Here is a 13,241-nt window from a genome sequence, read left to right on the forward strand (position 1 = left end):
AGTTTTTCTCCATTATTATTAGGAAATGCATGGAGCTTTCTTTCTGTTCCAATTTTTTTTTTTTTTCCAAACTGGATACACAATAGCATCACACAGGAGAAACCAGAGCTGGATGTAGTGGCTTTATTCATGACCCCTGACAGTTCTTTGATCCCACAATTCCATAAAGGAAATAATCCTGAAAGTGAAAAGAAATCTTACATCTAGAAAGGATATTTAAGATCGTTAACAATCACTATGTTGTATGGTCTGAAGGCTGGAGAAATGGCCGAGAAAGAAAAAGGGAGCCGGTGCATAAAGCATCAAGCGATTATGCAAGGTTTGGGTAAGGATAGAGCCATAATGGGGTGTAACGTAGACAGCCTACATTGATCCCCTTCTAGGAGAAATGTATGAGACAACAATACACAAAATTATTATGCAAATTCAACAAGCATGACCAAGAGTATTTGTTGAGGTTAAGTGGAGCAGTCGAGCTCCCAATCAAAGTAATTCAGGCAGTTCCTATACTTTACATTAAAATTTCTCTGGTATGATGAAAACACACTTAAGGTTCACTGTTGGGAATCCTGCTGGGGACAGAGTGCTCTGGTTTGTGTTCACATTCAAAATCAATATGAACAAATGCACGTTCGACTTCAGGAAGTTTCTCCAGCTTTATTTGTAGACCCTCTCCGATAACATGTGCTTCTTTCAATGGCAAATCTTCCGGGAGTTCAATATCAACCTACGTTAAAATAAACGAAGCCACATTGCAAAGTCAGTCGAGTTCTTGAAAAGGGTATGTCTTCATAGTTCTTACTACATATGTTAGGAAAATCATATCATGCTACTGGAGACTGACCTCAACAAAGTACAAAACACCAAAGGTGTATGCTCGAACTGTATCAACACGCTTCACTTGAGGATGTCTCATAACAAGATATGTTAACTTCTGCAGAACTTCAGGAGGGGCTGACTGTCCCACTAGTGACACTGCATCAAGAACTTCATTCAGGGAAGAGAACTACGAATCAAGTTAAAATCCTAGCAAAGGCAAGAAAATCACTAAGTGATTTCTTTCCATCTGCCTAAGCAGTGGCAGACAGAGTTACTCAATACTTGTGCTGGTGGAAGGTAGCAGAACCTGGAATAGTCGGAGTAACTATTGAAGAACTACACATTTCATTAGGAACATGTAAATAACAGACCTGCATTCTCTATCACAGCGCCTGACCAATTTGTGATTGTGTAAATAGCAAGGATAAGAGCACCAACAGGATCAATCCACCAGTAGAACTTATCACCAAGTACAGCTGCTATTAATCCCACTACATTAGTAACCACGTCGAAATAGTGATCCTGACAAAAACGCCAACAATTTAGGTAAATCGATCATCATGAGAAGACATGGAAGTCAGAAGGTAAAAGATACGACACACATGACACACCTTTGCATATGCACGAACAATGTCGTTTCCTGAGCTTCTGCAGTAAAGCCACAGGGCAAGCTTTACCACTGTGGCAGTTAACATGACTGAATATAACCATGCAAGCTGATTCAAAGCCATCTTTTCAGGAGGTTTATTTTCAACTAGTTGTTCCACAGCCTGGATCAACACCTGAAAGCCTAAAAAGGAATGCACACGGTTATGAAAATCGAGGAATTTCATATACAACTCACATGACTGGTGCTAATTCCCTTGTTCTTTCTAGTCTTGTTTGGTATAGAGAACCTCCTTTTCCCTAGGATCAAGAGGTTAACGAGTTATAGCAGATAACATACCAAGTGTGGCCATAATAGCAGCAAACACAATGATTCCAACGGGCTGCACTCTCAATTTTCCTATAGGATATTTATAGACATTAATATTTTTCATCGACAGATGAGTGAACCATAGTATGCCACCAGCCATGAGGTCAAGCAACGAATCCAACGTAGATGCAGCGATAGCTAAGGAGCCACTCTTCACTGTGGCATAGATCTGCAAGGCACAATATGTGGCACTATACTGTGATTTACAAAAAAAGCATAAACCATAATTCACACTTTTATTGCATAAAAATGTTGCAGGACAAAGAATCGCGTATAATAGATAGTTTCTCATGCTAATCAGGAGTTTGACAAAAGTAATTTCTAGTCACACCTTAAGAGCCAGAAGTACAATATTTGCACAATTGGATACTGTCATTGCTCTCTCATGTTGAGCTTGTTCTTCAAGATCCTCTTCATCAATTCCATCAGACGCGACTGCAATATCAACTTCCTCGAATGACTTCAATGTCTCAAACTGTCTTTCATAGTATTCCTTTTCTCCTATAACCAGGAAACAATAGTCAAAAGAGGAATGAGAGTGTTAATGATAGGACCTTTTCGTACAGCTTATTTTGAGTCCTAATTTAACATCAAACAGTACTTAGTCTATACACCAAATTTAGCTTAGCATAGCATAAAAAAGGAAAATTATCACTTTTTTCCTTGCCAATAACATGTTTCTTGGGATGTTACTCTTCATATCTCAACCTAAAATCTTAACTTTTCCTAATACTTCACAACATAAAATAGCAGCTATACACAGCTTTGATATTTCTCATTAACACATATACCTCCATAACTTATACGAGAATCTATCGATTACTTTATGCAAAATACAACATGGATTAAGACACCATACAAGAATTATCGCTTAACAATCTCTATGACATACACAAACAGTTCTGCTGGTTCATATACTTAAGACTCGTTTAGTTGTCCGTATGAGGAAAACACAAACGTGACATACACATAACTAATACCCGCATTACTATACGAGAATTTATCAATTACTTCATGCAAAATACAACATGGATTAGCTAGCTGGATCATGCATATTAAAAATAGCAAGATCAAGCTAATTCTTGAATATACTTAACTAACAATCCCCAACACACAATAATTACCGCTCAACAATCTCTACATATAAATTACCTTTGGTTAAGTCAGAGGATTTTGAGATATTATTAATGATGGATGAAGCTTCTGAGTCAAAAACACAAGACTTGATCACCTTATCTGGAAGCCTTAACAAAAAATCATGCCGGAGTGACTTAAATGAGTTGCGCCGGCTGAAACGCCGGCTGCTCTCCCGTCCACTTCCTGTTAGCTTCCATCCCTCCAACAATGGCATTTTATTAGTTCCATTACTCTCTAATTCTCCATCCATTATCACAACTTCTTCATGTAACAATTTGCTATTGAGTATTATATATATATACTTAACAATAACTTCAGAGATGATCTAACTTAGTTTTTTTTTTTTAATTATAAAAAGACAAAGTCAGAACTTGTGTCCTTGAAGGGATTCGGAGTACGAGGGTCAAAACACTTATTTTTCATATGGGGTATGGATTTTTCAATTTTTTTTTTCATATTTGAAAACAAGTATTATAAGTCGACATAGCTAATGATTCCGAATATTTTTTGAGAAAATTGTAAGCAAAGAATATATACTTTCTCTGTCTTTTTCTGGCAAATTGATAAATTCTTTCTAAGATTCAAAAAATTATTCTGTTTTCAAAAGTTCTCTAATATAAGAATAATTAAGAAATTATGTTAGTAAGAACGGAATATTATTGCAAATTAAACAAGCTCTTAAAATAACATAGGTACATACATTGACTAAATATAAATAATTTTTTTAATAAGGTACAGAAGTTTTTTACACTTATAATATGCATTTGTTTTGCCTACTGGTGAAATATAATCAATTATAGCAAGGTAGTTGCTGTTTTTATCAGGTTACTATTTAATGATTGTAATTAAAAAAAAGTACGTATAATTGCCAAAAAGACAAGTTAACAATGACAATAATAAATGAATAAATATAAACTGAGGCATGGAATAAGCCAATAATTATACACATTAACATATTATTCTCTTTCAAGGAGACTTCTGCATATCATAGAAAAGTTGACATGGACTAAATTATTACAACACCACACGAGTAAGATTTGAAAAGTATATTATGTATATGCCGACATTATTCCTATTTTTTTAAAAAAAACAATGAGACTGTTTTTGATAAGTTTTTGGTTCAGACTTGGACTTATTTTTATTAAAAAATTGTCCAAATTTGAATTATCTATTGAAGGACTAAAGTGACTGGTTCACCAGCCAGACTCATGCCTTAAAAGACAAAACTAATTGTTGATTATTAAGAAATAAAACATTGCATTATAATAAAACTGTATAGCCTATGAATATTTTGGTGATATGACTTAAGGTCGATTATTTTGCAACACTTTAACGAAATCCTCTATAGGGAGTTGAGAGAGCAGTACGTTTAACCTCTCCATTTTTTGAACATATTTTGCACATTTAGGATTCATTTTACTGGAATTAGGTGATTTTCTCAGTTTTTTGTGTGTATTAGCCCATTAATAATTTGGTGATATGACTTTCAGACGATTTTCTAGCAAAATTCCATAGGGAGTTGCGGTTTTGCGGCGACAATTATGTGTATTTGCAGCAGTTTTGGTTGCCAGTTGTCACAAAAAACATCCTTTTAGCGGCGACTATTATGTGTATTTGCGGCGGTTATGGTTGCCACTACTACAACTATTTAGCGACGACTTTTATATGAATTAGAGGCTGTTTTACTTGCCAATACTACTAGCATTTAGCGCCGACTATTATTTGTTTTTGCGGCTATTTTGGTTGCCACGAATACCATCTTTTAGTGGCGACAATTATGTGTATTTGTGGTGGCTTTGGTTGCCACAAAATAACATTTTAGTGGCGATTCTGGTTACCATTAATACTAGCTTTTAACGGCGACTGGAACGACAAATACCAATTTTTCTATTTTTCGTGTGCTATAGTTCATAAATTTTTGGTGAAATGTGATCTTGACGATTTTTTGGCCAACTTTTTTTGTGGTTGTCCGTGACAACCTATTTAATGACGTGTGTTGGTTCAGAGGGGCATACGTCGGCATTTTCAAGTTTAAACGAGGCCCGGAACGGGAAATACCAATTTTTTTCATTTTTCATGTGCAATAATCCATGAATTTTGAGTGATATGTGATCTCGATGTTTTTTTTGCCGAATTTTTTTTGTGCGCGTCCATGATGACCTTATTGATGACGTGTGTTGGTCTGGAGGGAAAAACGTTAAAATTTTCAAGTTCAAACAAGGCCTATAACGAGAAATAACAATTTTTCCATTTTTTGTGTGGTATAATCTATGAATTTTTTGAGATATGTGATCCCGATGATTTTTTGGTCGAAAATTTTTGTGGGCGTACATGACAACCAATTTAATGGCTTGTGTTGGTTCAGAGGGGCAAACGTTGCCATTTTCAAGTTCAAATGAGGCCCGAATGGGAAATATCAATTTTTTATTTTTCGTGTGCTATAGTCCATGTATTTGGGTGATATTTGATCCCGCCAATTTTTTGGCCGAATTTTTTTGTGGGTGTCCCTGACAACCTTATTAATGGCATGCATTGGTCCGGAGGGGAAAACTTTGGAATTTTCAAGTTCAAACGAGGTCAAGACGAGAAACATCGATTTTTTCATTTTTCGTGTGCTATAGTCTATAAGTTTACGGTGATGTGTGATCCCGATGGCATTTTGGCCAAATTTTTATTTGTGGGCATTCGTGACGACTTATTTTATGGTGTGCGTTGGTTCAGAGGGGCCAACATCGACATTTTCAAGTTCAAACGAATCTCAAAATGGAAAATATCGATTTTTACATTTTTGTGTGCTATAGTCTAGTAATTTCAAGTGATATGTGATCCCGATGTTTTTTGGCCAAATGTTTTTGTAGGCATCCGTGATGACCTTAATAATGGTGTGCGTTGGTCTGGAGGGACAAATGTTGAAATTTTCAATTTCAAACGAGGCTTATGACGAGAAATATCAATTTTTACATTTTTTTTGGTGATATGTGATTTCGGTGGATTTTTGATAATTTTTTAAAGGCGTTCGTTTTGACCTATTTAATGGCGTGCGTTGGTTCGAAAGGGCAAACATCGGCATTTTCAAGTTCAAACTAGACCCGAAACGAAAAATATCAATTTTTATATTTTTTGTGTGCTATAGTATAGTTATTTTGGAGGATATGCATTCCCGACGGTTTTAGTTCAATTATTTTTGTAGGTGTCTGTGACAACCTTAATAATGACATGCGTTAGTCCTGAGATAATGATTTCTATAAAAGTTAGGGTTCCTATGAAAGCATGACTTATAATAACTTATAGCGGCGACTTATATATGATTTAGTGGCAACTACAGTCGCCACTAATACTTGGTTTTAGCGGCGACTTGTATATGACTTTGTGGCGACAATAGTTGCCACTAATACTCATTTTTAGCGGCGACTTATATATGAATTAGTGGCAACTGTAGTTGCCACTAATACTTGGTTTTAGCGGCGACTTATATAAGAATTAGTGGCAACTACAGTTGCCACTAATATTCATTTTTAGCGGCGACTTATATAGTTGCCACTAATACTTGGATTTAGCGGCGACTTTATATGATTTAGTGGCGACAATAGTTGCCACTAATACTCACTTTTAGCGGCGGCTTATTTAAGATTTAGTCGCGACTATAGCTGCCACTAATTCATACTTTTAGCGGCGACTTATATATGATTTAGTGGCGACTATAGTGGCCACTAATTCTTACTTTTAGCGGCGTCTTATATATGAATTTGTGGCGACTATAGTTGCCATAGTCGCCACTAATACTTACTTTTAACGGCGACTTATATTGGATTTAGTGGTGACTATAGTTGCCACTAATACTCATTTTTAGCGGCGGCTTATTTAGGTTTTAGTGGCGACTACAGTTGCCACTAATACTAACTTTTAGCGGCGGCTTATTTAGGATTTAGTGGCGACCACAATTGCCACTAATACTAACTTTTAGCGACGGCTTATTTAGGATTTACTGGCGACTTGGGTTGCCACTAATAATTACTTTTAGCGGCGACTTATATATTATTTAGTGGCGACTATAGTTGCCACTAATACTCACCTTTAGCGGCGGCTTATGTAGGATTTAGTGGCGTCTATGGTTGCCACTAATACTTACTTTTAGCGGTGACTTATATATAATTTAGTGGCGACAATAGTTGCCACTAATACTAACTTTAGCAGCGGATTATTTAGGATTTAGTGGCGACTACGGTTGACACTAATACTATCATTTAGCGGCGACTTTTATATGATTTTGTAGCGTTTATAGTTGCAACTAATACTTGCTTTTTTGCGGCATTCTTATATGATTTGTGGCGGTTATTATTGCCCTTAATACTTACTTTTAGGGGAAACTCTTATATGACTTTGTGGTGGTTTTAGGTTCCACTAATACTATCTCTTAGCGTAAATAGTTTAATGATTTAGTGGTTGTTTTAGTTGCCATTAATACAATCTTTTAGCGGCAATTGTCATATGATTTAGTGGCATTTTTAGTTGCCATGAATATTAACTTTTAGCAACGTTTGTTATGTGAATTTGTGTCACATTTTTGTTCCATTAATTCTTACTTTTAGCGGCGACTATAATAAGAATTAGTGGCGGTTTTCTTTTGCCACTAATACTAATTTTTAGCGGTGACTCTTATATGAATTTAGTTGCGTTAGCATCAGTTCTTATATCAATTAGTGGCGGTTAAGTTTCCATTAACACTATCGTTTAGCACAACTGTTCTATGATGTAGTGGCTGTTTTAGTTGCCAATAATACTAAAACGTTTAGTGGCAACTGTTATGTGAATTAGTGGCGGTTTTAGCTGCCACTAATATTAACTTTTAGCGGTGACCTTTTTTTGATTTGGTGGCAGCGGCAACTCTTATATGTGTCTTTGCGCTTGTTTTAGTTTCCACCCACGAATACTACCTTTTAGCAACGTACTATATATATATATATATGTAAAGGAGGTTACAGTTGCCACTAATTCTATTTCTTAGTGTTGACTAATATCTGTATTGCGGCGTCTTTAGTTGCTACTAATACTACCTTTTATGGCGACTATTATATGCATTCATGGTGTTTAATTTGCTGGCTTGCTGCTGATACTTACTTTTAGGGCCAACGGCGACTAAAGTTGCTGCAAATACATACTCTTAACTTTAGTCCCTGTGAATGCCACAATTAGTAGTGACTAATTGTGGCAACAAATGCCGCTGCTAATGCATAATTTTAGTGGCGATTAATAGCAGCCAATACACACAAAAATTATACAAAAATTCAACATAAATTGATTGATCCAAAAACCTGAACCTAGATAGAACCATCAACAACTTATATATTTTTACAAGAAATGCAAAAGATAAGCCACCAGTCAATCAGGAATATGGCCTAGGACGAAATCTACTGTATATGATGACATTGACAAGGTTCCGGCTTGATGCTATCTCTGAGGAAGAAGACCATATTTCTTTTTTACAATGGTTCTCTCCAAATGCGCCCAGCCACCTTCAGCTTTAGCTCCTTCCGGTCACCACCAGAGAAGAAGAGTGCCATGCTCCTTTGAATGAGCAGCCCGTCTAAACTGTCTCTGACAGTTTTATGACTATCACGGATGCTCCTAGGAACTCCTTGCCATATTAACTTTCTGCCAAAGCCACCTACTTCAAGACTATAACTAAATTTTTTCGCATCATCATCATCACCCATAAAACGAAGGAATGCCATATATACTGGCGCCACTCCGACGTTGAAAGCCTCAAAGTGCAAGCAGAATTGGTGACCGAAACAGTTGAAAACCTACGACATATAATAGCAAAAGAAATATTACATAAATGATCCATGCTGTCAGAAAGATTACCTAAATATAAATAATAAATACAAATTTATTAAATCCCTTTCCCGAAAATACTACTTAACTTGGTACTAGCATGAAACTGGTAGGAAAATCGTTTGGGTTAGGAGCTTTCAATAAGGAGATAAGGATGCAATCGGAAGTTTGAGTGAATGTTCATACTTAACACATTCCAAAGAATACAGTCCATGAACATTATCATCAGACTGCAAACATGCACCAAATATGTTCTTATCGTCTACTTGAGACATGGCAGAATCACATTTCTACACTAGCAAAAGAGCTTAATGACTAACTCTTTTAACCCTCATGTACGGCATTTTATCTAGTACATTTCATTTCCAGAAGTTAAAAAAAAGTCCTTATTACTGAGTTTGATGTCTGCTTTGAGCCTCGAATTGGTAAATGGTATGTGATTGATGAAATTATGCAGCTCTATCATGATGAAGGGTTGCAAAAACTAGCAGACAATCAGTATAGAGCACCATCAAGTTGTGCAATGAACTACGAGTTAACTTACTATCCTCTGGCCTCTCTAATTAAGCTAAGGAAAAAAGGAATGGGGGAGAGAGAAAGAGAGAACTCACAGTCAGCATCCATGTAGCATTTTCAACGTCTTGAGGATTGGATTTGACATAGCGATGGTTGAAGGTACAGCCGTCGTGCATGTCAACCTTGTGATCGTCTTTGAGGTGTGCAACAAGGGACTGAATATCACCAGTAACAGTACATTCAGATCCTGCATAAGGGCAGTTGTATGGACGAAATTTGCAGTTCTGCTCATGCTGAAGCCTACTGTGATAAGTGAATATATCTTGACAGCCAAAAACTTGGTATCGGCATGGCAACTCCAGTGACTCTGCAATTTTCTCCAATGCTAGACATCTTATGTTTCCAAGCTCATGGCGGCAAATTGGGCACACATGGACTTTTGACTTGCACTTCAGGCATAAAGTATGACCATTTGGACACTTCACACACGGAAGATGAAAAAATTTGAGTTGAGAGTGAAATTAATAAAAGGTCAAAAAGAATATGACAACTTAACTAAAGTGAAAGAAATATAAGATTATTGGATAGGGCTCTTTTTACTTTAATTAACAAATGCCCTGTATCTCCAAACGTGGACATCCTACATTCCAGTTTTGGTTATCTGAAAATATTACCCAATTTACTACAATGAAGGTTCTTGCTTTTCTTTTCCTTTTTGATAAGGTAAATGAAGGAGAACCTTGGAGTAATGATAAGGTTGTCTCCATGTGACCTATACGTCATGGGTTCGAGCAGTGGAAGATTCCACTGATGCTTGTGTTGTGGTAGGCTACCTACATCACAACCCTTTGGGGCGAGGCCTTACCCGAACCTTGTGTGAACGTGCCAATGCGGTATGCTTTATGCACTTGGATGCCCTTTTATTTTATAAGGTAAAATAATTCTCTTAATGATGGGAAAATCTCTAGTATACAAGGAATAAACTAAAAAGTATAGAATAAGTTACAAAAATGTAATTTTCTATAAATGACACCGATCATATATATGAGCTGAAACCTAATGGGTGCACCAAAATAAACTAGGAATTAAAGGCCATTTCTCAAATATATGTCATCTTTTAAAATTTTTCTAATGAACTTGATGTAAGAAACATTTTAGCTCACACTTCTACATTTCTCAAGGCCAACTATTCAACTTTCCTATCCCGAATAAACAAAATAATTATTGCTTTTGGCATCTTTTATACAATATAAAATGAAGCGCTATATCAGCTCTTATCACATAATTTCTTTGAGACATATGGAATATGTCTAAAGTGTGCAGATATGTAGAGTTTTTAGTCTATAGCTTAGTATGTTTATGCTGATGCAAATTAGGATCCCCCTTTCCTTTTACTGATAAAAAAATAGAACATGCATTGAAAAAGCAGAAAACTTTCACCTATCTGTCACAAATCCTATTAGAAGAAAAGCTCAAACTCTAAGGATGAGAATTTCAGAAATTGAATTTTATGTCTCAATGACTTCAAAACTATTCAAAAACAGCCAATTCTCATTGAGGAAAATATAGCACATCACATGTTCAGTTTGTCAAACTCCAGGAGGTAGAGACATTTTTAGAAGAATTGCACCAGCACATAAATGCTATGCCAACTATTTTTTCCGATAACTTTGGTGTCCGGGCCAACTTGCACTCACCTCGACTAATTGCAAGGGACACCTGTCACCTCCCATCAGAAACAAGTACCAGGTATCTCTGTCCACCAAGGCTAGAATAGATGAGAAGAAGTCACCTGATGTTTTTGTCTCTATTGGAAATTGAACCTGAGACCTCATGGTGCACAACCTACTTCATTGACCACTAGGCCACACCATTGGTTGATGCTATGCCAAAAAATTTATATGCACTTTTTGGACATTAGTGAGAGAAAATGAATGCTACTCTACTCTACATCAAGGATTAAGCTAGTATTGTAGATTGTATATGTTAGGGTCATTAGCATCATTGCACGAACCTCTTTTAGCTTACACCTCTGCAATATCAGTATTATAAGTAGGTAAAAAATAAAATTTGTCTAGGCTTACAAATTTCTATTTGGTCACGAGTTTCTAAAATCCATCACATTTGAATCTGGATTCTTGTCCAATTTCAACCTCAAACAACAACATACCCAACATAATCCCATAAGCGGGGTTCAGAAAGGTGGGATGCAACATGATGACTTCCTAGGGGGTCGCCCATCCTAGCCCTGCTCTCGCCCAAACACGATTAACTTTGGAGTTTTTATGGGATTTGGTGCGTTAGTGTGCTAGTATGATCACATCCCAAATTCAACCTCAATTTTATAAATCAATGCCCCTCACACTGAATATTGTGTGAGTAAAATAACTTTCAAGAAATCTTGAATCACTTTAATTGCAAATGTATCATTTCCAAAATAAGCTTTATGTCATACCTGATGAATTGGAGGGTACATTAGATTCATACAAACAGGGCATTCAAGTAGCTCATGAACGGCTGTATTAGATCTAGTTCCATGATTCCCACCAATAATATTAACAGCTGTGGATTTTCTAAATGGGGAGCTTTTAGATTCAGCAGTTTTGGGTGCAATACCATAATCGGCATATGCATTATGCGAATCACCAATATCCTGGTAACTGCTGCCTCCGGAAGCCATGTATAATAGCCAACTATCTGTACAAAGCCGTGAACAAATGTATATGCCCCGTCAAATTTTAACCAGCTTCCTTGATGGTCCTAGTCCTGCCAGAGTAAGTATATAACGATTAGAAATACGGAATCTCTTTCCTTTTCAACATCACACTGAAACACGGTGGTACAAGAATTTTTTCGAAAAAAGGTTCATATACAAGAAGCAAATTCTCTTGAGCAACACATTGTTCACAAATTTTTGATGGGACAGAAAAGAAAAAACATAGAATTTAAACCAAATCTGGAAATGAACACTTACTAGTGAGCATACAACAATTTCCACAAACATGAAAAATGAAAAAAAAAATCTAACCTTTTTCTTTAATGAAATCAACCTTTGTAAACAGGCAAAACATTCCAAGATCTAACCTTTTCTTTTCTTCACCTTTTTGCAAAAATTCTCATATTTTCAAACAATTCCATGACAACAAAAACTTCCCAGAAAAGAAAAATGAAATTGCTAGTTCCTCAAAACATCAAAAATAGAACACATATACTACACGACATTTTTCCTCTAGCATTCTAAAATGGAAAAACAACTTCCAGAAATTTAAACCAGAAAAATCATCAACACAATTGACAAGCCACAAAATTTGACAAATCAATACCAAAAACCAAAAAAAGAAAAGGAGAAGGAGAGCAAAACTAACCATAAAAAGCAAGACCCAGATGAGATTTTGCATATAAAGGCTTACATCAATCAACCCATTCTGAAAAGCACCATAAAAAATGAGGGAAAAAACCCAATGCAAAAAGGTCAAGAGGCTATATACAACGACGAAGAAAAGGAAGACCCAGATGAGATTTTGTAGCAAAAAGCTTTGATTAATCAAGAGTAGCCAATAATATGGATTGGATTCATCAACAATCAAGACAAAGCACATGAAAAGAAAATCAGGATAGAGAGTTAATTCTATTCAATATTTATTTAATAGTACTAATTTTGAAAAGTTATTTTTAAGTATATAAGTAATAGTAATAAGGTAAGTTACGTTCATTTATTTTTTTCTGATATTGAATTTTTATGAGATTTTTTTTGTTAATTTTATCACAATTTATTTATTTAATAAAATTATTTCAACCAAAGAAATCTTTACTAGTGATTTACGTGTTTGATCATTCTAATTAAGCAGGCAAACCAACAATTGTTATAGATATATACACACATTATCCAGCTATAATGGAACAAGAGTCAGAAGATGTGGGAGGGGGGGGTCATAATCAATCATATCCATAATAAATT

General features: G+C 35.8%; 2 protein-coding genes across 3 annotated transcripts; both read right to left on the bottom strand.

Annotated features, from left to right (window-relative positions):
• Nucleotides 1-446: 446 nt before the first annotated feature.
• On the bottom strand, nt 447-3,318 carry LOC125866584 (metal tolerance protein 4-like). Its single transcript, XM_049546861.1, has 7 exons — nt 2,948-3,318; nt 2,127-2,296; nt 1,766-1,964; nt 1,431-1,609; nt 1,191-1,341; nt 845-975; nt 447-727 (listed from the first exon to the last, which is right to left on the bottom strand). The coding sequence occupies exons 1-7, from the start codon at nt 3,180-3,182 to the stop codon at nt 548-550; spliced, it is 1,245 nt and encodes a 414-aa protein (XP_049402818.1). The 5' UTR covers nt 3,183-3,318; the 3' UTR covers nt 447-547.
• Nucleotides 3,319-8,207: 4,889 nt separating this feature from the next.
• LOC125866595 (E3 ubiquitin-protein ligase SINAT2-like) lies at nt 8,208-12,903 on the bottom strand. 2 transcript variants are annotated; one of them, XM_049546877.1, is made up of 4 exons: nt 12,649-12,903; nt 11,739-12,049; nt 9,379-9,762; nt 8,208-8,736 (listed from the first exon to the last, which is right to left on the bottom strand). In XM_049546877.1, exons 2-4 carry the CDS (start codon nt 11,961-11,963, stop codon nt 8,413-8,415), a joined length of 933 nt encoding a protein of 310 aa, XP_049402834.1. In that variant the 5' UTR covers nt 11,964-12,049; nt 12,649-12,903; the 3' UTR covers nt 8,208-8,412. The 2 variants fall into 2 exon arrangements, with proteins under 2 accessions (XP_049402834.1, XP_049402835.1); XM_049546878.1 differs by lacking the exon at nt 12,649-12,903 and adding an exon at nt 12,368-12,481.
• Between the last annotated feature and the right edge of the window lie 338 nt (nt 12,904-13,241).

The sequence above is a fragment of the Solanum stenotomum genome, chromosome 6 (assembly GCF_019186545.1).
Source record: "Solanum stenotomum isolate F172 chromosome 6, ASM1918654v1, whole genome shotgun sequence".
NCBI classification, from domain to species: domain Eukaryota; kingdom Viridiplantae; phylum Streptophyta; class Magnoliopsida; order Solanales; family Solanaceae; genus Solanum; species Solanum stenotomum.

What these genes read in the sequence shown, in the direction of transcription:
- LOC125866584 (XM_049546861.1), bottom strand. Translation starts at nt 3,182, where the DNA reads ATGGATGGAGAATTAGAGAGTAATGGAACTAATAAAATGCCATTGTTG. An exon ending in ATCCTCTGACTTAACCAAAG is followed by an intron (nt 2,297 to 2,947) that starts GTAATTTATATG and finishes TCCTGGTTATAG; the next exon opens with GAGAAAAGGAATACTATGAA. An exon ending in GTGTTTTGTACTTTGTTGAG is followed by an intron (nt 728 to 844) that starts GTCAGTCTCCAG and finishes ATTTTAACGTAG; the next exon opens with GTTGATATTGAACTCCCGGA.
- LOC125866595 (XM_049546877.1), bottom strand. Translation starts at nt 11,963, where the DNA reads ATGGCTTCCGGAGGCAGCAGTTACCAGGATATTGGTGATTCGCATAAT. An exon ending in TGTACCCTCCAATTCATCAG is followed by an intron (nt 9,763 to 11,738) that starts GTATGACATAAA and finishes CCGTGTGTGAAG; the next exon opens with TGTCCAAATGGTCATACTTT. An exon ending in ATGCTACATGGATGCTGACT is followed by an intron (nt 8,737 to 9,378) that starts GTGAGTTCTCTC and finishes TATATGTCGTAG; the next exon opens with GTTTTCAACTGTTTCGGTCA.